The sequence below is a fragment of the Lingula anatina genome, chromosome 5 (assembly GCF_051362555.1).
Source record: "Lingula anatina isolate TDL-2025a chromosome 5, LinAna3.0, whole genome shotgun sequence".
Taxonomy (NCBI): domain Eukaryota; kingdom Metazoa; phylum Brachiopoda; class Lingulata; order Lingulida; family Lingulidae; genus Lingula; species Lingula anatina.
The window spans coordinates 11,714,563-11,736,249 of NC_141771.1; the positions used below are offsets into that span (position 1 = coordinate 11,714,563).

Genomic DNA, 21,687 nt, shown 5'->3' on the forward strand with positions numbered 1-21,687 from the left:
TCACTTTTGCTGTGCCTGGTGTTGATCGACAGTCCGCCCACACATTGTATATGAACCACTTTAAGACACTATACTGCACCAACAGAGTAACATGAAACGTGCACGTCGACAACAGTCGATGTTCCAAAAGTGGGAGTTGATGGTTTCAAGGTTAGCTCGCGTGTATTGAGTTGGGCGAGGGTTGTGTGAATTAAGGATGTTCAGGTAAAAAAAAAATTAATCACTGTTGTTTTTTGGATAGAACCTAGATGATATATAGGAGTCTTACCCTGGGGAGGAAATAAGCGGAAGAGGGAGGGGGTACCACTGGCAATTTGATAGGCCTACTGTGTGTAGGCCTATAATATTATAAGTGGAGGTAGCCTACGTGTGGTTCAGTAATGTTCAGTATTGAGTAAGTAAATAAAGGGATATACTACAATAAAGAACATAGATGACGCATTTAAGTACGAGTAAATAAGGTAAGAGATCTTTTGATTAAGAATAATAAAATAACATATCGGTATGTAAATGATTATCGTTTGAAAGATGCATTTAATAATGGAACTGCAGATTTTCATTGCGATAGAGAACTCTCGCAGGGCTCAGCACAATCAGTGATATCAGCATTATTGTTATCATTATTCGTAGCAAAATTTTGATCTAGACAGTTTGTACAGTAAGTATGTATGTAATTCATTGAGTAATGGCAAAGCCGTTGCTCTAAATAAGATAGAGCTATAATATAGCTAGGGCAATATGACACAAGAAAATATTATTTGGGCTGCGCTGTGGCTTCTCTTAGTACATTTCGCCATCTATCGAGTAATAAACAAAACAAGTGTCTGCCGAAAACATAAAAGCTTTCTAACCAGTGACTTTAAATTTTGCTTTGCGCAGTGTTTACTTGTAAAACGAACCATTTTGTAGAATGCATGGAACAGAAGATGAACCCGAAGATGTTTTCATGTAAAATTTAGCAAAGTACGAAGGTAAGGAAACCCTTAACTGCCGTAGTGAATTTACTAGTATGTTCTCATCAAAAGAATCGGCCATGATTTATAAATACTCTGGCTCTATTTTAGAGTCAGGTTTGGGCGATTTCATTCATAGTTAACGTCACTGCCGAGTTAAGTCCAGAACAGGTTTTGGAAAGTTGGTTGAAATTTGTTCAACGCTATGCAAAAAATTATCATTTTTGTTTGTAACCTTTCTACAAAAAAAGTACGGAATTTCCCCATTGTTGTTCTATGCATATCAAGTGTAAAATCAGAATGTGCCAGATATTAACACAAGCTATATATTTTGAGAGGTCTTTTTATCCAGAATCTTTTACTTTTGGAATTTTGAAATTATATCTAAACTTTAAAGTAAGGGAAATATCCCAGTTTTTAAATAGCCATATACTAGTAAGGGTAAATGGGACCTCACATTTTAGCCAGAAAGCTGTGACCACTGAGTGCATTTTGTGCTGCCTTAAAATACTTCGCCCTTATCAATTTTCATGGGGTTTGTTGCATAAGATCACGAATGATCTGTATTTCACATTTAAAAAAAGTTGTAGGTGGAGAAGAGAGATTTTGGCATAGGTTGTCAAAGGAGTTGTCTCAGTGGTTGTAGGTCACAGGCAGGCCAGTGCTGCATTCTGATACATGTATATACTTAGTTATTGATTTGGTATAAGAGTATACAAACAGACATTTATGTAGTACTAGTAAGTTGATTTTTTTTCACTCTTTTGATATATTTAGGTAAGCATTGCTATGCTGTACTTAAAACTTGGCAGGTGTGAGTTTGGATTTCACTCTTGAATATATCGTTTGAATGGGCAGTTTTTCTGTACTGCTAATTAAGAGAATCAAGGCATTTACGGGGATCATCCAAAATCAAGTTTTAAGTTAATAGTATCAACTTTATATTTTACATTGCAGAGACTGCTTACTCTGTTGGATGGTGCTGGACTCGGCGACATTATTGTTGTGGCATCCAGTAACATTGGGAGATGCCAAGAAAGAGGCCCACTGAGTCCTCATGGGACAGGTAGGAATCACTTTTAGTCACAAATACTGTACAGTAAATCTGAGTTTATTTTCATGATATGTTGGATTTATTTATTTATTAAAAACATTAAATAATATGTGATGATTTTGTATTTAATTGTATTATAATTTAGCACTTTAATGCATTACTTTGTGCTTTATTTTTATGTATTTTTTCTTTTTGCACTATGAAAATAATTATTATAACAGGGCTTGACATTAAGCCTGGGCCACTGAAAACCAACCTAGAGCCATTGAATTACTGGGGTCACTGGCCCAAAGAGCAAGTAAAATGTCATGTGTCAAATCATCTTTGCAATATTTACCGACATCTCTGGCCAGTATCGAAAAAAGTTAGTGTCAAGCCCTGTATATAAATAAAATGAAACAAAAATTGATGTAAAAATCAAGGGCATTGTGTAGAGTTTGTATACATTTTCATACAGATGAGTGTTTTGATATATTGTAACTGTATTAGTATTGCCATGATCTTACAAGCTTCTCTCACATCTTTTACCAGTGATGATGACCTCCTGGATGAAGAGCTCTCTGGAATCCATGCATTTAGAAAGGTAATTTTTTTCAGTACTTTCCCACTCTGTTCCTAAAATTTTTCAACTTATTGGCTTTTCAGGACATCTGGGCTAAGATACTTCAGGCCCAAAACAGAAATAGTGATAAATTTTCTTAAATATACTGGCTTGTAGTCAAAGGTAATTAATGGCATTTGAATATTAACTCTTTTAATACGTGATGAATTATTGTTAATATTAAAGAATAATGTGATGTGCCTTTTTTAATCTGACATCTCAGTCCAAAGATGATTCAGAGGAAGAATTTGATGAAGATGCCCTCCTAGGACTGGGTGATGACACTGATAAAGATGTCAGTGGGAAAGGTGGGTACTGTTTTAGTTTTTCTTTTAATAAGAAATATTTCAAGGAATTTCAGAAGCTGTTTTATAGTGTTTATTTTATATAATAGGCAAATAAATAATAATGGCAATAACAAGAAGAATTATATTATTAATCATTATTTATGATATTTATTATGCCTTTTTTCATGAGATTTGGTGCACTGGGGATATTTAAGATGCATTAAGAGTCCTATTTGAAATCATATTGAAAGTCAAGTTGTGGTTAATATATTAACTGTTATTAGGCTATAAAGTCATCTAGAAACTGGGGGTTTGAAACTTAAATCAACATACATAGTATTATTATTATTATTATTATTATTATTATTACAGATGAGACTGCAGATGACCTGGAAGAGTCAGCACCACCTGATGAAGACTTTGTGGAGATAGAGTGAGTTGAGTTTTTATTTAGAATTTAGTTCTGTTGTATTCTTGGACCAATACACTATGCACAGTTTGGTTGATGACTTTATATTGACCTCATTATTTGCAAATGTAAAATTATATAATTCTGTTATCATGGACATATTCTGAGTCTTCATCGTCATCTTCAGTGATGTCATTTTCATTAGCAATACCATCGTCATGCACTTTGCTCATTTGTGTCAACAAAAAAAAAAAAAAAAAAGTGTAGCTCATTATATATTAAACCAGAATGCTTTTGAGGGCTAAAATATAGTTTCAGTTAGAAAACCAACAAGATTTTTCTTGTACGGAATATGATTAAATGTAATGGGCATTGCAGGCCCATAACTGATGAGTTCACTGCCCAGAACGAGGAAGAGGAGGAGGACCTTATCGAGGAAGATGTGATTGACATTGACGTCTCAGCAGGGGGTGACTTAGATGACACAGGGATAGACACACATGATGACACGCAGGATGACACAGAGGGTGACACGCAGAGAGATGATGTGGTTACTAGTACTGTAAAGGAAGCCTGGCCTGAGGTAAATGTTGTATTATTTCTAAAGAAGTTAAAATGCGTGGATGTCACCTTGGCTGTTGAGTCTAAAAACCACATTAAAATGAACTTTTTTGATGGCATACTGGTCTGCTGTAATGCAAAAAATCTGACCCAAAATGAGTAAAGTACTGTATAGAATATATACAGAGTATATATAATCACCCATGCCCTTTTTAATTTCCAGGCCCCTGAATCAAGTACACGTCGAAGCGCTAAATCCAGGCTAGGACCAAAAACTGCTGAGCCTGACATCCAAGAACAAGAGGTACACTTTTGATGTTGTTTGAATTTTTATATGTCTTTTCAAAATTGTAAAATGGACAAGTTTCAAAACTTGTCACTTATGATGAGAAACTAAACTAGCATGGTTGTCTTTAAAGTGTTTTGTTTGAGATGTTTGTGTATGTGTGTGCATGTTTTCACTCATGCTCGATGCACATACATATAAACACGTGAGAGATTAAGGCCCAATGAAACCCATGTTCACAGGGGGCAAATTCAATACAACAAGTCAAATCAACCATTTTTATGTACAGACACAGATGTGTCTGTACATATAGCCATCATCTGCGTCTGTCGTCGCCGTCGTCGCCGTCGTCGCCGTCGTGCACTTTTACGGATAACACGATAAGTGGAAAACCATTTTGCCTTTTGATTTGAATCTTGCAGAACTGATGAATATTCATAATACGCAGGTCAAGTTCGAAAATCAGCATGATCGGGTCACTCTTAGGGAATTTATGCTGTTTTTTTCACTTTTTTCAACATATATGCAGCACCGATAACACGATAAGTGGAAAACCATTTTACCTTTTGAGTTGAAACTTACAGAACTGATGAATATTCATAATACGCAGGTCAAGTTCGAAAATCAGCATGATCGGGTCACTTTTAGGGAATTTATGCAGTTTTTTCACTTTTTTCAGCATATATGCAGCACCGATAACACGATAAGTGGAAAACCATTTTACCTTTTGACTTGAAGCTTACAGAACTGATGAATATTCATAATACGCAGGTCAAGTTCGAAAATCAGCATGATCGGGTCACTTTTAGGGAATTTATGCTGTTTTTTCACTTTTTTTAGCATATATGTAGCACCGATAACACGATAAGTGGAAAACCATTTTACCTTTTGACTTGAAACTTACAGAACTGATGAATATTCATAATACACAGGTCAAGTTCGAAAATCAGCATGATTGGGCTATTTTGAGGGAATTTATGCTGTTTTTTCACTATTTTCAATATAAATGCAACACTGATAACACAATATAAGAAAAACGGATTGGCCAATTGTAATTATACTCACAGGAGTGGTCAATCTTACTAAAACGCAGGTTGAGGTCGAAAATCAGCATAATCGGGCCATTATTTTAGAAGTTAACTGTTTTTTTCACATTTCCTCAGATTCAATTCTTAAGCATGTTAACAGTCTCATTATTTAACTAATAAGATGCCTAAAAGTGTTTGTTTGATATTTCCTGCATCTTTACAACATTGTTAGTTGATTATGTAAAAAACATGGTAAACTTGTTATCATGTATTGTGTAATAAAGTGTCAAAAATGGAAATAAACTCATATCATTGCAGTTTGTCAGATTCAATCATCCACTATGTTCAGAATCTCAGAATGGAGGAAATTGGACATTTAACACTGTTCTATTTCCCATCTCATCAATTTTCTTAGTTGGTCATATAAAAATGGCAGTAAAATGTTTATTTTGTTTTATGTTAAAAAAGTGTTAAAAATGGAAATAAACCCATTTCAGAACAGTGCTGTCTTGTTCAGCATATATGCAACACCGATAACACGATAAGTGAAAAACTGCATTACATTTTGGCTTGAAACTAACAGTACTGATGAATATTCATAATACGCTGGTTAAGTTCGAAAATCAGCATGATCGGGTAATTTTTAGGGAAGTTATGCTTTTTTTTCACTTTTTTCAGCATATATGCAACACCGTAAACACGATAAGTGAAAAACTGTATTACATTTTGGTTTGAAACTTACAGAACTGATGAATATTCATAATTCGCCGGTCAAGTTCGAAAATCAGCATGATCGGGTAATTTTTAGGGAAGTTATGCTTTTTTTTCACTTTTTTCAGCATATATGCAACACCGTAAACACAATATAAGAAAAACAGATTGGCCAATTGTCATTGTACTCACAGGAGTGGTCAGTCTTGCTAAAATGTAGGTTGAGTTTAAAAATCAGTATAATGGGGCCATTATTTTAGGAGTTATGCTGTTTTTTCACAATTCCACAGATTCAATTCTTAGGCATGTTAACAGTCTCATAATTGAACTAATAAGAAATGTAAAAGTGTTTGTTTGATATTTCCTGCATCTTTACAACATTTTTAGCTGATTATGTAAAAATGATGGTAAACTTGTTATCGTGTATTGTGTAATAAAGTGTCAAAAATGGAAATAAACTCATATCATTGCAGTTTGTCAGATGCATTCATCCACTATGTTCAGAATCTCAGAATGGAGGAAGTTGGACATATAACACTGTTCTATTGATACTTTTCCCATCTCATCAATTTTCTTCATTGGTCATATAAAAATGGCAGTAAACTGTTTATTTTGTTTTATGTTAAAATAGTGTTAAAAATGGAAATAAACCCATTTCAGAACAGTGCTGTCTTGTTTACATTTTGGCATTTTCAATATGTGACTTTTAAGTTCCATGAGCCTGAAGACTTTTGCTAGTCACATTTTCTGAATAACCATGATACTAATATTTTATAATTAAAAATTGATGGTCATTATGCTGCAAAACATTATGTAATGTTGCATCAAAATTTGAAGAAACCCCTATTTTGGGCACTGCTCCCATGATGACCATTTAAGGAAAATCATGTCAATTACTGTTCTCAAACTTACAGGAAAGAAACATGGGTCTAAAATACAGCTTCAGTAGACAATGCAGTCTGTTTGGTAAATTTTTCTGGCAATTAAACAGTTTTTTGTGAAAATTTAATTTTTTACTTATTGGCATTTCCAAGGTGTGACTTAGAACCTCCACGGGCTTGAAGACCCATGCTAGTCACATTTTCTTAAAATCCATGACAGGTATAATTTATTATGAAAAATAGATGGTCATTATGCTGTAAAACATTATGTAATATTGCATCAAAATTTGAAGAAACCCCTATTTTGGGCACTGCTCCCATGATGACCATTTAAGGAAAGTCATGTCACTTACTGTTCTCAAACTTACAGGAAAGAAACATGGGACTAAAATACAGCTTCAGTAGGCAATGCAGTCTGTTTGGTAAATTTTTCTGGTAGTAAAGCAGTTTTTTTGTGAAAATGTAATTTTTCACATATTGGCATTTTCAATGTATGACTTAGAACCTCCACGGGCTTGAAGACCCATGCTAGTCACATTTTCTGAAAATTCATGACACTTATATTTTATTATTAAAAATCGATGGTCATTATGCCGTTAAGCATTATGTAATGTTGCATCAAAATAGAAGAAAACACAATTTTGGGTGCTGCTGCCTTGATGACCATTATGGGAAAACTGTGTTACTTATGACTGTCAAACTTTCAAAAAAGAAACACAGGACTAAAATGCAGCCTGAGTTGGAAAAGCAGTCTAATTGGCTTCTTTTTCTGGAAGCTATACATTTTAGTGTAATATTCATTATCTTTTTGGCATATTCATTGTGGGACTCAGAGCTCCTATGGACATGAAGCCGAATGGTAATCATATTTTCTACATATCCATCCTATTTATAGTCAATAAACAAAAATTGGTGATAATTATTCTCTAATTTATTATTTAATGTTACATCAAAATTGACAACAATCTTTTTGCACTGCTACTGCAAACATTATGAAAAGAAAACTGTGCTACTTATTATCATTTTTAACTTACAAGTACGATTTTTAGGATTGGCCTTCAGCTCATATGAGAAACCCAGCTCTATTGGATTATCATTTTTATTGAATTTATGCATTTTTTGTGAAATTTTCATTTTTCTCATTCTGGCACTTTCTAAGTATAAACTTGAACTCCGATGGGCCTGAAGCCTTATGCTTTTAATTTGGTCTGTGTTACCTGTTGTGCATAAGTTGATGTTGACTGTGCAGTTAAACATAATGTATTATTGCATCAGGATTGGTAGTCTCCTATTTTGGGCATTATGGTTTTGTGCTTTTCTTAAAGTGTGACTTATGGGCCGAAAGACCTTTGAGTGGGTCAGTCTGTAAATTACCCTTGGGTATCACTAGATTAATTTCAGAGTTATAAAGTCATTTGCCTTAATAGGCCATTAAATGAGATTACATAAAGCACAGTTGTTGATATTTCCCTGTAAACTCCCAAAGGTAAAGCTCTCTGCTAGATTAATAATAAGGAAGCAGTGATAATTATGCAGGTAAATTTTGTTTAATATTGCAAATAAGTTTTAAATTATATATATATATATTATAACTGGAAGATTAAAAGTTTGAATAGCATCTTCATTGGAATTATATTTACCTCAACTCTGCCAAGGAGGTCATATTTTCACCCCCGTTTGTCTGTCATCCACATAACACAAAAAGTTATGGACTGATTTTGCAGAAATTTTCAGGAACTGTCGGAAGTGGGCCAAAGAGGACAATGATTAATTTTTGGTGGTGGTCTGGAACAATAATCAATCAATTATCAATAATAATCAACAATTGCTGCCTTGGCAGAGGTCTGCACTCTCAAAGTGCTTTTCTAGCTTTGTTATGTTTTCCTTTATAATTTTTTCTCAAACACTTGCATTTGTGACTTTTAACTCTCACCTGCCTGGGGCTCTGCACATTTTTTGTATTTCCACATAAGCAGTTGTATTGTTTTTTATGTCTTTAAACATTATGTAATATTATTTTATGCACTGTCATCATTTTTCAAATATTGAGAGTTTCATAGTGTGAATTTGAACTCTCATGGTCCTGAAACTGTAATTTTATTGAAGGGGTGGACCATCTTCTGGGTCTTCCTGAAGACAGTCAGGTAATAAAGTTTATATTGACTGGTATCTATTTTTTTCTGTTGGAAGACCATCAAAATGGAGGATGGATCAACATAGATACTTTGTAATACTGTCAGAAAATATCTCTGGGTCCGCTCCTGTTATTGACCATGTTACCTGTTGTGCAAGATTAAAATTCAGTGTTGACTGACAGTGCTATTATAAGCATTATTTATTATTGCATCAAAATTGACAAAATGACCTATTTTGCATCTTTATTTTCTGTTTTTTGTCTGTACATTTGACAGCTTTGCTGCCTTGTTTGTTTAGCCAACTTATGTCAATTTTAGCATTTGGCTAAATTGGCAAGTTTTAGCGCTACCCTGGCTTGTACATATATTTGTATCAGGATATTTTCTTTACAGTTTCTAAATAAAGGAAAGTTAGCATGATGACAGCTAACAATGTTTCATTTGTCTTTGCTTAGGAGCATGAACCTGCAGGAGAACAGGCTGACACGACTGTCTCGTACATGCATGAGGACAGCGTGCAGCATGCAGAGGACGAGAGTGAGGAGAGCGAGAGTGATGAGGAGGAGAGAAGGGGGCGGTTTAAGACGGAGAGGAAAATGATCAAGTTGACCAGTTCCGGTGGTCACTCCAATGCCACCTCCAGATCAAGGACTGAGATCCCAGACACGCTGGGTTAGTTTTGATTTACTGTGTCTGTCTGTCTCAGACCATTGCAGTTGACACGTGTCCATACCATGACTTTTTTTTTACTGAATCTCATACTTTGAACTGGCTGTTTATAAATAGATACAAAACATCATCTGTGTAGTGATATGCATATTGATATAAAGTTTGCTCTGTTAAAGAGATCAGCAAAGAAGAACAAGACAAGATAGAAGAATTTCTTCACCACAAGGGAAGAGGCAAACGCTTCCAAAAACCAAACCAGCAGCAACATCAGAGGGGTAAAGGACAACAGTCTCAGCAGCAACAACATCATCAGCAACAGCAGCAGTTTGGACCCCGGGGACGAGGATGGACACCCCCAAGGGCCCAGGGCTCCATGCCACGCCCAGGTATGAGAGCTATGGCTAGATTTACATCTGTTTCATTTGAAGTTGTTTGAACATTGAATTTCTTACTTCATTGAAAAATTTACATATTTAGAGGTTTCATTGAGTTTAAGGGCAAAGATTATACAAATGGTCTATTCTCAATTCAAAGCTGTATCAGAGTGGTTCTGACTGATTAAGTCCCTATGAATTTTATTGACACTCCAGTACTTACTAAAGAGAGATTTTAAGTAAAACTTACAAGAACGTTCACAGTTATGTAGTTTAATGAAAGAAACAGAAAAGAATTTCATATTTGTTTCATACTCACATCTCATACATGTACTAGGGGCCAACCAAGCCACACCCTTGCTCCAGACCCCTGGGGTGCCTATGCCACGCCCTGTTCCAGGCCAGCCAAGAAAGATTCTCATTAACCCACATTTCCGAGGGACAGTCACAGTGCGTCCCGAGGCCAGGTTAATATGGGACAGGGACACACCCACTTCTCTAGCGGGACAGCCACTGGCGGCATCTGGGATGACCCTGGGCGGACCTGGGATGCCACCAGGGGCGGGTCCGCAGCCGGCACGCCCACAAGAGGCAGTGCATCACAGACCCCCTCTGTACCCAGCACCTTCATCTCAACCACAGCCGCAACCGTATCAGCCACCTCAGCAGCTCATGGCTGGGGTTCCTCCTGGCAGTGTGCAGGGTCCCCCTGGTGGCATGCAGCAACCCATGTCATCTTCTCAGCATGTGGGATATCAGGTGCTGTGAAAAGAACAATCACAATGGAATTTTTGACATGCAGAAGCTTTTTTCAATGAAGGGATTGAATTTAAAGTTGTTGCAAGTTTTTTGCAAGTTGAAAAATAATAGTAGCAATCTCGCAGGAAAAGAGTTGTGTAATATCTAAGAATTGTTGTTTTGTTTATTTCCTGCTTCTATCAGTAAAAAAAATTATATTTAGTATTATATTTTTAAGACAGACTTTTCATATATACTCATATATATTTTTTTCTCATTTCAATATTTTCATTACAGTGACATCTTATGACAAAATTGAATCATAAACTATATTTTGTTTTTAGCCTGGTCCATACCAGCACCCTCATCAAGCCCCAAATGCTGGTCCTCCCAGAACAGGACCTCCAGGGCCTGGAGGACCACAGCTACAGCACCAGGTAAATGGGAACTAGTTGAAAGAAACACAGATACACAGGCTATCAACAGTGTTGTGTACTTCAAGTCTCAATAAAAAAATTCATACTTTAAAAGTTATAATTAAAAATAAAGGGCTTTTACTGAGTTGTTATAAAAAAATTACCATTGAAATGAATATGTAGATTTTATGTAATTAAAAGCTGTTGAAATTAATGATTCATTTGAATGCTACAGGAACTGTAGCGTCTGACAAGTAACAATAAGGTATGATTTACACCTTTGTCGCAAAAAGATGGTTTTGAGTTGTTGAAAAGAAAATCAAAGGCTTTTCCCTCTCGTTGTTTCAGGAACAGTTTCGACCACCTGGTCAAAGTCAAGGATGGGGTGTGCCCTCGGGATCCCCGCCCCCTGGGCAGGCCTACCCCCAACCAGGATCCCTGCCACCCCAGTCACATTACCCACCCCAGGCTTCATATAGTGCACCACACCAGCAGGGCCAGGCTCCAATATACAGCCATGCCCCAATGGGCCCTGGCCCAGGAGGACCACGACCTGCTGTGGCACCTGGTGTGGGAGGACAGCCGGCCTTTCCCAGGCCTCAGCAGGGCTACCATCCAGGGCAGGGACAGCAACCTGTGAGACCCCTTATGGCACAGCAGGCACCATATGGAGGTGAGTTAAGTCATAAAAACAGTGCTGAACTAGCATAGACCATTGTTTTTATTAGTTAAGGGTTATTGTTAAAATAAAAAAAAAACAAAGAGAATATATAAAATACTGATGAATATTCAACTTAAAGTTTAAATGTCAAGTTTTCATAAATATTTATTGATAAGCACAATATACACTGAAACTCATATACATAAAATAATCTTTATATAATCTTGTAGAAAAAAATTAAGTCTGTGGCTTTGAACAGAATGTATATGAGCCTTCCTCAACTCCAATATTTGTGCAATTCATACAATTTTTTTCTATCTAAAAGTGAAGAGTATTCAACATTTTCTGTACATCTGCCCAATCCTTTCTAAATAAGATCTAATTATTGTACCACCAGCGTAGGCGCTGGCGGTACACATGGTTTTAGTCCCGACCCGTATGTTCCGCCGGCTCCTGCGGCTCCTGCGGCTCCGCCGCCAAGTCACCGTTACCGCTTCTCCTCCTAGACGGTAAGGGCCTCCATACCCATCTCTTGGATTTAGGTCACCTATAATCTCAACTCGTTCCACGTAAAATTTGGGCTTTGTCGGTATTGGGGTCTAGGTGTGGCACTCATTGCAATGCACCCTTGTCCAAAAATGGCAAAATTAAATGCTAATTATCTCCCCTACAGAAGGAATTATGGGAAAAATTTCTACAGACAGCTTTCCAAAAGTCATATGTGTAGATTTCAAATATGCCCTTGGATTTGACCTTTGACCTTTATTTTAAGGTCAAACGGGCCAAAATTTTCAAAAAAACAAAATTTTTGCCGAAAAAAAAATTATTTGCGGTCTTATTCAGACACCACACAGACTTAACTAATAATATTAATGGAAAGTGTTACCCTTCAGGTCATCTTTCATCTCCGTGAATTTGGGGTCAATCGGTGCATTTTCACGGGAGTAGCGGCCATAAGATATCGAAACTGAAAACTGTCTCTAATTCGGGAACCGTTAATGCTAGACACCCATTCTTTTTTGCATTTTGTAGAGCATGTAAAGCCCAACACTGGAGGTGGTCTCCGTTTTTTTGTATTCCATACGGTTTTCGAGTTACGCTGTATCAAAAAGTACATATTGGTGGTGAAAGCAAAATGTGCAGTACGGTAATGGATAATAAATTTTGAACTCCGGAAAAATAAAACATAAGGCTTGGCAAAGCAGACAACTTGTGGTCAAAAATGACATTATTTCAACAAATTTGAACATCTGGAACTTCAGAGCACCTCCCATTTCAAGAATTTTGACCAAAATGACCTTTTCTTTATTTTAATTAATTTTTTTTGTAGGAAATTTATGGCACATTATGGTAACTCCAAAATTATAACATTTAGTCCCTTATATCTCCAAAACTGGCAGAGATAGGTCCATAGTTACTATTGAACTTGAATAGGAAGTCATATACTGGCAATCTAAATGTGACCTTAAAATTTACCTTTGACCTACTTTTCACCATGAACTGAACTTTGCAAATTTTGCTTCCCATTTATCTCCAAAACTTGCAGAGATAGGTCCATAGTTACTATTGAAGTTGAATAGGAAGTCATATACTGGCAATCTAAATGTGACCTTAAAATTGACCTTTGACCTACTTTTCACCATGAACTGAACTTTGCAAATTTTGCTTCCCTTTTATCTCCAAAACTGGCAGAGATAGGTCCATAGTTACTATTGAAGTTGAATAGGAAGTCATATACTGGCAATCTAAATGTGACCTTAAAATTGACCTTTGACCTACTTTTCACCATGAACTGAACTTTGCAAATTTTGCTTCCCTTTTATCTCCAAAACTGGCAGAGATAGGTCCATAGTTACTATTGAAGTTGAATAGGAAGTCATATACTGGCAATCTAAATGTGACCTTAAAATTGACCTTTGACCTACTTTACACCATGAACTGAATTTTGCAAATTTTGATTCCCTTTTATCTCCAAAACTGGCAGAGATAGGTCCATAGTTACTATTGAAGTTGAATAGGAAGTTATATACTGGCAATCCAAATGTGACCTTAAAATTGACCTTTGACCTTCTTTTCACCAAGAACTGAACTTTGCAAATTTTGCTTCCCTTTTATCTCCAAAACTGGCAGAGATAGGTCCATAGTTACTATTGAAGTTGAATAGGAAGACATATACTGGCAATCTAAATGTGACCTTAAAATTGACCTTTGACCTACTTTTCACCATGAACTGAACTTTGCAAATTTTGCTTCCCTTTTATCTCCAAAACTGGCAGAGATAGGTCCATAGTCTCTATTGAACTTGAACAGGAAGTCATATACTGGCAATCTACATGTGACCTTAAAATTGACCTTTGACCTACTTTTCACCATGAACTGAACTTTGCAAATTTTGATTCCCTTTTATCTCCAAAACTGGCAGAGATAGGTCCATAGTCTCTATTGAAGTTGAATAGGAAGTCATATACTGGCAATCTTAAAGTGGCCTTAAAATTGACCTTTGACCTACTTTTCACCATGAACTGAACTTTGCATAGTTTGCTTCCCCTTTATCTCCAAAACTGGCAGAGATAGGTCCATAGTTACTATTGAACGTGAATAGGAAGTCATATACTGGCAATCTAAGTGTGACCTTGAAATTGACCTTTGACCTACTTATTATCATGAACTGAACTCTGCTAATTTCTTTCTCTTTTAACTCCAAACCTGGCAGAGATAGGCCCATAGTTACTATTGAAGTTGAATAGGAAGTCATATACTGGCAATTTACTGTGACCTTGGAATTGACCTTTGACCTACCTTGCGATGAACTTAACTTTGATTGTACCATTTTTAGTAACATATATATTTTTTGCATATTTTGAAAATTCTTGTTGATTGCATTTTTACAGCTTGTCAAGCACAAGACTGGTGGCTGTGTTCCTTATTTTGTATATGTGGGGGTCTATATGAATGCGCTTGCTCCAGCTGGTGGTACAATATTCGGAGGCGGTATCGCCTCTCTGATCCTCTAGTTATATATGTCTGTTTAATTTCAGTGCCCCAATCAGGCCCAGTTCAGCCTCAGAGATTTCAGGGTCAGTTTCCTCCCCAGGGTCAATACCCCCCACAGTACCCCCCACAGCAGCAGGGTCCTCCGAGGGGGTATCAACCCCCACCCCAACACCAGCACCCGCCCCAGCATCAGCAGCCTCCCACACAGCCTGGTTATCAGCCCCAGCGCTACCAGTCTCCTCCCCAGCAACAGTTTCCACGGCAACAAGGTCCACCATTTCAGCAGAGGGCGCCACTGCAGCAGCAGCAGCAGCAAGGACAGAGGTTTAATAGACCACAGGTGGGTTACTATGATATATCACTTGATTTGTAACAGCACTGTTAAATGTGTATCGCAAATTGTAATGAGAAAATTATGAACAGTGTGTTTGGTTTCTGGTTATTTTTTCCATCAAGAAAATGTTTTAATTTGGTTCACTTACTGGCTACTTTTTTATTGTTTCTTCTTTGGATGAGTGGAATATTAGGCCTTGAGGTCATTTTTACTGTTAAACTTTAACCTGAAAATTGATCTGATCTTTAGGACCAAAATTTGGTGTTTTTAAATTCAAGACCAATTCCTAGAAGTCTACTCACATAAAGTAAGAATTGGTCTGAAACATCAGCAATGACCGTCTTATAATAAAAAGGGCATGATGTTTTATTTAGGTGGACTACTGAATCATCATCATTTTGGGTGAAAGTAGACAAGTTTTGATCTAAAAGTTCGGACCAATTTTGTGACTCCAGTCCTTTTTGTGAAACAAGCCCAAAGAGTCAGAAGGCTCAAAAGTTCTTGATAAAACCAGAATTTGTCTCATTTTAGCAGCAGCCAAATATGAGGCCCCAAATGAGTGGACCCCAGCCACGTTCCCAACAACCAGCCCAGTTTGGTGGTCCCCGCCACCCCCAGGGGGCACACCCCAGGAATCAGACCCCACAAGGCAGGGGTTATAAGGCTGTGGTAGAGAAATACAGGTGAGATATAGACAATTTAAGTATTTATATAGCTCACAGTGATCCTGAAAAAGAGTTTGTTTTTTTTTAAGTTTATTGGTACTTAAGTTCGGCACATATGCTTCATTGATCAGTGTGTCTATGGTATTTTTCATAGGTATGTTTATTTAAAGGTTTTTAAAATTTTCATGTGAAATGCAGTGTGAAGGTTGTTAACTGCCACCCCATATGCTAATTTCAACTTATGTTCTTATATGACTTTTTCTTTTTTTACACAACATTGTTTGACAGTATATTTCTAAATATGTGACTTGAATGTTTGTAACTCTAATGCCACCTGTTTCATTGTTGGCAATTTTAGATTTAATTTATAGTCTCCCTGCCCTAGGGCAGAAGTTCACTGTTTTGACAGTTTCCTGGTTAAAAGATCTACAGCCATTGGACTGAATAAGACCCCCCCCCCCCCCACCCAAAATTTTTTTTAAAAAACTTAATGTCACTCAAATGCTCTCCTTACATCATTCTAGGCAGCAGCAACAGCAACAACAACAACAGAGACAGCAACAGCAACAACTCAATAGTCAAAGAGGACCGAAGATACAGGGGTTGTTAACAAAGAAGAAGCGATTACAACTTCAGCAGCAGCTACAGCAACAGGGCAAGAGAAGACCAGGAGGAGGAGGGGAGGGAGGGGAAGGGACAGGTGTTAGTCCTCTGAAACAAGTCAAGGTAGAGGAAGAGGTAAGAGTAGTCCATTGTATTTTATACACTAAGTCTTATAGTGTTTTTTGACTGATATAAGTTCTTATTTCCAGTTACATGTTTAGATATCTGTCAGGTTGTTTGTTAAATTGATAATTTATTGTAAATGTAGGCATACTTGTATTAGATTTATCCGATTGTTGAGACTGGGGACAAGGTTATTAAATTATTCTGTGCACTTCAGGTAGATGTTTAGATTACTTTGGTATTAATTATGATAATTTATTCTTGTAAATGTTCTTTTTCATTTAAATCAAAATGTTGACATTATGAATAATTTCACTTTTTCTCTCTGATGAATTTCCATATTGTTGGATATTAAAGGGATAATAACTCTTCGTATGAGATCTATATTTTACAATAAAAACATTGTGAACAACTCATGGAAATATAGTATATTCTGTTGTACCTCAAAATCTGCAGTTATAGCTATTATTCTGATGTCTGAGCTTGTCTTTAGACCACATGACCTCCATTGATGACCATACTCTGTTATAATCTCTTAAGAGATTATAACAAAAAAGCAAACTTTTTAGGAAAAAAAAAAAATAACGGGACTAACTTTGAATGTAAAAATGATTAATTAACCATTGGTAAGTATGGGAAAATTGTTGTTTACTCTAGGAAAATTCATTTTTTGGCCAAAACGAAGAGTTATATTCTGTTTTCAATGAAATGTAGGAGCCAATGGATGAAGAAACTCGACAGCTTAAACAAAAACTGGCTGAACAGAAGAGATTACGTGAAGAAATCATTCGCAAAAAGGAGCTGCGGAGACAGCAGATGGCTTCACAACGAAGACAGCAGATAGACCAGAGATTATCGGAGTCTGGTCAGTGTTTCTTTATTGATAAATCCTGAAATCTGAAGGCAGTTTTAAAATTCATTTCATTTCAATTGATGGCTAAAGTTTCATTTGGTGTTTTTATGATAATAAAATGTGAAATCTGACTGCCACTTTGAAAACCCACCAGTTTCATTCAGTAGCTGAGATTTTGTCTGTAGAGTTTATGTAATGATGAGATTGAAATGCTGAGTGCCACCTGAAGGAAAAAGTTTGCTTCATTTTAAAAATACACAAGGAAATTTAATATGTAATGAATTTTATTGCAATGTTTTTTGTATTCAAGTTCAATATTTTTTTTTTTTTTTTTCGCTTTACCATTTTGTTAGACTTTCAAAAAATGACCTGTTAAGTTTATTTTAATGTAATTTGTCCTTTGGTTGATTTCAGGGGTGTCACCTGAAGGGGAGCCACCTGCCAAACAACCACACCTGGAGAATAAACAACAGCAGCAGCAGCAACAGCACAGACCAAATACCCCTGTCAGCAAGAAATTACAGTTTCAAGGCCAGAACACGATGAAACAATTTAATAGTAACTCGGCTGCAAAGAAACTAGTGCAGAAAGCTTCCACAAACCAACGGAACCTAAAATCTGTCCCTATTCAGCAAGGTCAAGGTCAGATGAAGGCAAAAGCAGGTCAAGGTCAAGTAAGAGTGGCTGTGAATGACCAGGGAAGTAACATTCAGATTGTGAGAACTGTGAGTCAGACTCAGCCACAGGGGCAACAAAGGGTCATGAGGCAGAACAGTTCAGGAAACAGGGTTGTGCGTCCCCCAGGTCAAGGTCAGGGTCAAGGTCAAAGGACTGTGACACCCCCTAAGCAGGTGGCAAGAAACACTGCTGGTCAGCAGAATGTTAACAGGGTGAGTAAGAATACCTGTTGGGAGTAGCTGATTTCATTGTATCTGTATCTGATGAAGTAATATTTTAAGGAGTTGATTTTTCTCATGTCCTATTTAAATAAAATATAGGAGCCAATAAATGAACTTGACAGTTTTAATAAAAAGTAGCTGAACAGAAAAGGTTGCTGGAAGAAAAAATCATTTATAAGAAAGAGCTGTGTAGATGGCAGATCACAGCACAATCATTTGGATGCCTAAGAATAATTTCTGATATTTATTTTCAGACTGTGTTGGTCTCAGGGCAACCACTGGTCCAGCCAAATGTGGGAACTAAGAAAGTGAAGTTGTCGGCAGCCTCTGTAGCAGGGAAGAAGAGAGTGGAGGTGAAGAATCTGACCACCACGACCACAGAACAGCAGTTGCTTGCCATGTGCTCTAGTGTAGGGAGAGTGGAGGTAGGTGGAGAGAACTTGGTGCTCTAGTGTAGGGAGAGTGGAGGTGGGTGGAGAGAACTTGGTGCTCTCAGTAATAGATCTGTCATTTGTGTGTGTGTGCTTTTTTATTTTGAAGATTTTGGATTAATTGCAAGAACAATGCAGTGAATTGTACATTGATGATTTATCCTCAATTTGTGTGTGTGTGTGTGTGTGTGTGTGTGTGTATGTGTGTGTGGCTTTGAAAAATCAGTAATATGTTTTAAAAAATAAAGAATGAAATAAAAAATGAATAGATTGATGAATAAAAGATGAAAATTAATTTGAATACTTTTGCTTGAAATGTGTGCATGAAAAAAAACAAAAACAAAAAGTTATTCTTATGATCAAAGGAAAATTGAAAATCAAAGATTTTTAATTATCCTCAATAGTGTTTATTTATAGGAATTGTGTTTGTCTGCTTTCAGTATATCAATTTGATGCCTGACCAGAAGAAGGCAATCATCAGTTTCAGCTTACCAGGGGAGGCCCTTGCTTTCTCTAGAAAGTATCAAAGGTAAGTAGTAAAACTTGCGTTGATCCAGGATTAGGATTTTTAAATTTGGCATGATATATTATATGATATGGCATGATATGATATGATCATTATTTTTGTTAAAGTGAGTATATGCATCGTGATATATGTCATCATATTCTTTGAGTTTATGTTACTGTGATAACTTCAGGAAGGGTGTGCTAGGGCCATAAGGTGTGAAAAAGAAAGACTTACCACATGGCCCTTGGTCACACCTGCTAAGTATACACTCTAACCTGATTTTCAAGAACACACGTTTTAACAAGATTACTGTGAATTGGTTTCTGTAATGTCATGTTTGTTGATATATTTTGTAACTGAACTCACAGGCTCATCTATGATTAAAAATCACCTATGGCAAGCACCCCACATATGACCAATTATAAATGATAATAAACTAGTAGCCACGTAAAAGGCGACTCACAGAAGTTTGCCAGCTCTGCCACACTAGATATACCACTGACTGCAATGCATTTAATAAGATCAGTATATAATTTTCCTAGGCATATGCTTGACCTGTCCTGTATCCACGTGACCATACTGCCATCCTGATGCTGCCCATCAAACTGATTGACAGCTGCCAATCAACCCAGATTAACAACACGGCCAAAGATCACTTTTGGGAGGAAGATAATGAATTTGGAAGCTGTAAATACAGAGAAGACAAGCAGGTTGAACAGAAGAGACCAGAGGTCAGAAGAGAGAGAGGAAGAAGAAGCCTCCTTATACTAATGTTACCTTGCATTGCTAGATAGTGGTAGGTCTGTGTTATGAGACTCACTTGGTCTAAGCTGTATGCAATGTGTATAGCCACCTGCTACTCTTTGGTCAATAGGGGCTTGTTACTTGCCTGAAACTCAGTAAACAGGCAGGTTCAATGGGGTTGTGGTCCCAGTGTTGATGTATGTAAATATACTGTGTATTGGGGGTTCTTCATATTAAGGCTTCAGCTTGTAGATGTTACAGAGCAGTTGAAGGTTCACGTTCAAGGTACCTGAATGTCCAAGCAACAATATGAGATGTACATAGAAGTGTACTGATCTGAAGAGTTTAGCAAGGGAATTGAAATGTGTTTGAATAACAAGCCAGAGGTCAGCAGAGATTGAAGTGGTTTTGTTTTACAAGAAGCAGGACTGCTAACACAAATCTTTGTGTGTTTTATGGCAGGAATAAACAGTTCAGCTTTTTTAGTACTGAAAATAACAAAGAACCAGACACACTCAGTTTTGAAAGTTTTACACAAATGGTGGAACTGCTTTGTTCCTAAAGCATACAGATTGATTTTCATACTGAAAATCACGAACAGACATTTGCTTTTTTATACAAACAGTGGAACTTATTTGCTCTTAAACCATTCTAATTTATTATTAAATGTGAAAATGATTAACAGACAATTGCCTCAAAAGATTTACGCAAACAGTAACACTGGTATGATTTTCAAGCATGCTGATTAAGTCTACATTTACTGCATATACATATACATATATATTCACTTACAGTCAGCAGTTACAGTTAAAGCCCAGTCCAGCAAATCTATCCAACACTACATTTGTAATTATTTTTATTTTATATTAGCACCAAAGTCAGTTGATGACTTGCAAGGCTGTGTAATCAGGTTGTGATCTGACATATCTGACATAGGCCCCTTGCCTAATTCCAGTAGAATTTTTTTTTTGCCACTATTCTTGCTTTGGGTCTGTAAGTTCTTAGACTCTGATACCTGGCCTAAAGAGCCATAGATTTTGGGAAGAATTTTTTTGGCACAGTCCGTATTATGCATTCAGTTAAAGAACTTGACTCTCTTCGAGAGCAGCAAAGACAAATTGTGAAACATGATGTTTGAGAGCGAATTCCTGTCCAATACAAATAATATATAAATTAACAGGTGTCCAGTACCCATATGGTTGATCCACCAGTGCCAAATAAATGTTTGATTTGTTTGATATCAATTTTGATGAAGTTAAAACCTCTGAAATATATAAAATATGCCAAATTATCACCATATTTTAATGCTGTCCTCTGTTTCATGCAGCCCCTACTCTGTACTCCAATGATATTTACTTTCAAAATGATAAGTAGATTATTTAGTAAAACAATATATCGCTGATCTCTGAATATAAAATTTTATAATATTAAATAGATTAAAACACCAATAAATGCTAAACATTTTTGACCAGATGAATTCCCAAATTTTAATAGTTTTCTAAGACAGGTTTTAAGTGAGAGAATCTATTTATTTTTAATGCAAAATTTAGATCTTACTAAAAACATGATATTTTATGTGTCATTCTTTAATATAAAAACATATTTTACATTTGGATTTAGCTTAGAAGTTGTATGTGCAAAACCATAAGCTTAAAGAACCCAGAGGAATTTGTTGAATAGATAACATCCTCCACCCCACCCTACTCATTTCCTAATTCAAATTTTGAAATCTTCATTTTTGTCTGTGAATGGCAAATACAGCACAATGA

General features: G+C 36.5%; 1 protein-coding gene across 2 annotated transcripts; it reads left to right on the top strand.

The window, feature by feature from the left end:
- The first annotated feature begins 783 nt into the window (after positions 1 to 783).
- Positions 784 to 21,156, top strand: LOC106178991 (uncharacterized). 2 transcript variants are annotated; one of them, XM_087012751.1, is made up of 20 exons: positions 784 to 971; positions 1,911 to 2,019; positions 2,539 to 2,590; positions 2,832 to 2,916; positions 3,268 to 3,328; positions 3,683 to 3,887; positions 4,089 to 4,169; positions 9,362 to 9,578; positions 9,752 to 9,961; positions 10,287 to 10,708; positions 11,032 to 11,124; positions 11,452 to 11,776; positions 14,803 to 15,098; positions 15,624 to 15,775; positions 16,282 to 16,495; positions 17,198 to 17,348; positions 17,751 to 18,226; positions 18,490 to 18,660; positions 19,107 to 19,195; positions 19,717 to 21,156. In XM_087012751.1, the coding sequence occupies exons 2-20, from the start codon at positions 1,982 to 1,984 to the stop codon at positions 19,763 to 19,765; spliced, it is 3,387 nt and encodes a 1,128-aa protein (XP_086868877.1). In that variant the 5' UTR covers positions 784 to 971; positions 1,911 to 1,981; the 3' UTR covers positions 19,766 to 21,156. The 2 variants fall into 2 exon arrangements, with proteins under 2 accessions (XP_086868877.1, XP_086868878.1); XM_087012752.1 differs by having other exon boundaries at positions 15,627 to 15,775.
- The last annotated feature ends 531 nt before the right edge of the window (positions 21,157 to 21,687 follow it).